At 36.1% G+C, this 3,001-nt stretch overlaps 1 protein-coding gene across 1 annotated transcript in view; it reads right to left on the bottom strand.

Annotated features, from left to right (window-relative positions):
* The window catches only part of LOC103596021 (dihydropyrimidine dehydrogenase [NADP(+)]-like), a gene marked incomplete at its 3' end in the record, with an annotated part of 153,057 nt that extends 152,369 nt beyond the window's left edge, over positions 1 to 688 (bottom strand). The window contains exon 1 of the mRNA XM_008579576.1: positions 601 to 688. Coding sequence (XP_008577798.1) covers positions 601 to 688 — 88 coding nt within the window. The remainder of the gene's footprint in view (positions 1 to 600) is intronic.
* Positions 689 to 3,001: the final 2,313 nt, after the last annotated feature.

Consider the following 3,001-nt stretch of genomic DNA (forward strand, 5'->3'; position numbering starts at 1 on the left):
TCCTTTACCAACTCCTAATCTGAGCTTTTACACTACTTACTACGGTTAAGGCAGAGAGGGAACTTCATGTCTGTAGCTATTTTCTATAACCACCGTTAAAATAACTGTTATCTGAAGAAGCGCAAGGTGCTCTTATTCAACACACCACGGGACCCGCAGAGATGACTTTTCCTCTCCTGCAAGGACTATTTCATAAGAAAAATGCTTTGGTAAAATTTAAATTTCATTTTTCCATTTGGATCAAGACACTGACAAGGACAACTGAATTTCTTGTGCTGCCACCTCATTCTGCATTTATCACTGTAATGAAGTTAACATTGATTGTATCAGATTCTCCCAGTTAGATGTTCTGAGCTATGAATGTTGTCTTAAGGAGAGGAGAAATGAGCCAGTGACTGTATAGGATCATTACGATTAGCCTGCAGCCTACTTAGCCACACCCCAGGTCACACACGCATAGTTTTAAGGTCCGTGGAGCCCTTCTTTTCCACATGGGTAGCAAGTAACCCCTTGTGTCCTAGGACAGTGCATCTGAAGCTCTCCTCATAGATGCCTTAGTAGCCTGCCCCCACTGGCACAGGTGCCCTATCTTCTTCTAACCATGATGCTGTGCTGTGATCAGGAGTAGGGTCTTTGTCACCATAAGGACTTTGGTGTGAGTCATTCCTCCCCTATGTCCCATCTCCATGATCTTGTATAAGTTCCAGTGATGGTTAGTTTTATGTGTCAACTTGGCTAGGCAAAAGTAACCCAGTCATTCAATCAAACACTAATCTAGGTGTTGCTGTCAAGGCCTTTTGTAGGTGTGATTAATTTTACAATCAACTGACTTTAAGTAAAGGAGATTACCTCAGTAATGTGGGTGGATCTTATCCAACTAGTCAAAAAACCTTAAGAACAAAACTGAGCTTTTCCTGAGGAAGAACCAACACTATCTTACATCAGCTCCTTCCTGAAAGTTTCCAGTCTCCTGGCCTGCCCTACGGAATTTTGACTTGCCAGCTCCCACAATTCCATAAGCCATTCTTTAAAACAAATCATCTCTGTATCTATCTATCTATCTGCCTACTTACCTATCGTTCCTCTACTAATCCTAATGCTTCTGTTTTCCTGGTGAAGCCTGAAATTGAGTTCCTTAATCTCTTTGATTCTCTACTACTTCATTTCTAAAGCAGATATAATGACCACATTTCTCTCACAGATGGGATATTTAAGAGATATTTAATATATATATAAATATATATATATTTAATATATATATATATATCCGTGTGTGTGTGTATACATAAGACCGGGCACATAAAATGACCACATTTCTCTCACAGATGGGATATTTAAGAGATATTTAATATATATATAAATATAGATATATTTAATATATATATATATATATCCGTGTGTGTGTGTATACATAAGACCTGGCACATAGTGAATGCTCAATAAACATTAGCTATTAAGGTAGGCGTATTCTGTAGTGTATCAATTCTTTCAAACTTCACATGTCATGGAAAGGAAACAATAAAGCTTAAATCAAAGTAAAGTATTAAACCCTAACAAATTTAAATAAAGTTCTACAAAGAAAGAAAAATGAGGCAACCTTAAGTGAAATATGAAATATAATGAAACTTGCAAATATCCATCTATCAAAGGAAGATTTCCCTGAGAGTAGGTGGCATATTAATAAATAAGGTATGTGTCTATACCAGGATGATTTCCAAATGACACTGAAATGACTTTTTAATTCACCTTTCAGTGGGAAGAAGAGAATTTATGAATAAAGAGAAATTGACAAAGATTTGACAAACAAAACAGCTCAGCCTAGTGTATGTATAATGTTCTTTGTCATACAGAGGGCCAGATAATTTCTTTGTTCCCCTAGTTACTGAAGTTTTTGGTGTCTCAGCATGTATTTATACAGAGGAACACCTTCTTAAGAATTATTGAGAAATGGTAGTTTTCAAGTTCTCTGAAAAAGAAAGAAAGAAAGAAAAATTTGCTTATATTACAGAAAATCTAATTTAACATGTATTGACCTATATGCCTGGAATATAGGTGATTTGTATATATTGTCTCATCTTAATTCTAAAAAATAACTCTGAGATAACTAATGTTATTATTATTCACATTTTAGATATGAGGAAATTGAGACACATAAAAATTAAATAACTTTGCTGATGGTCAAAGGACTAGTAAGCAGCCAATTTCTAACCAAAACAGTCCGACTGCAGAATCTATTCTTTAACTTCAAAATGCTGCCTTTCTCACGTATAAGGTTACAATTAAGCCCTGTTATAATGTGATGCTACATAGCCAGTGATATCTAAACTCATCACTCAGCATATATGTATTAAGTTTCAGTGTAAGGCTATAAATGTTCACACAACACAAACTGGGTCTGTGGCCAGCTCCCAATCTAGTGGTGGAGAAGACAAGGCTGCTTCTCTCGGCTGCATTTTTGTTTTGTGATTTTCTCTAGTGTAATTCCTTTCTGCAGTGTTTTCCTTCTTGAGTTCATTCCCCTCTGGTATCTGCTGGTTATTTTTCACTATTTGATATTCTTTGAAATATGTATCCCTAGTTTGTTTCCAAAGCATCTCTTTGTCCCCTCTGGAACAACAGAATATAAAACAGAATAAATAACATTGTGTATATACGGTAAACTCTTTCCTATGCTCACATCAAGTTTTGCACAACATCAATTAACATTAACAAGATATTAAATATTCTGTTATATGTCATCTAGTAAATAATGAAGGAGGAATAAGCTCTTAAGGCTTAGTGTTCACAGCTGTGGTAAGATGTGTTTAAGAATTACTCAGGTTCTACAATGTCTGCTCGTGTTACTTCACTGGGTCATTTACTCATTTTAATTGAATCGAGCAAGCATTTGTGTAATGCCTCTTCTTCTTGAAGGCATCCACTTGAGCGACAGCTAAGCCGTGATGGGAAAGACAGGCATCAGATAGACCTGTCTTTGGAGATAGCCTCACAAATCTCATGA

Source organism: Galeopterus variegatus, unplaced genomic scaffold (assembly GCF_000696425.1).
Source record: "Galeopterus variegatus unplaced genomic scaffold, G_variegatus-3.0.2 Scaffold1914, whole genome shotgun sequence".
NCBI classification, from domain to species: Eukaryota; Metazoa; Chordata; class Mammalia; order Dermoptera; family Cynocephalidae; genus Galeopterus; species Galeopterus variegatus.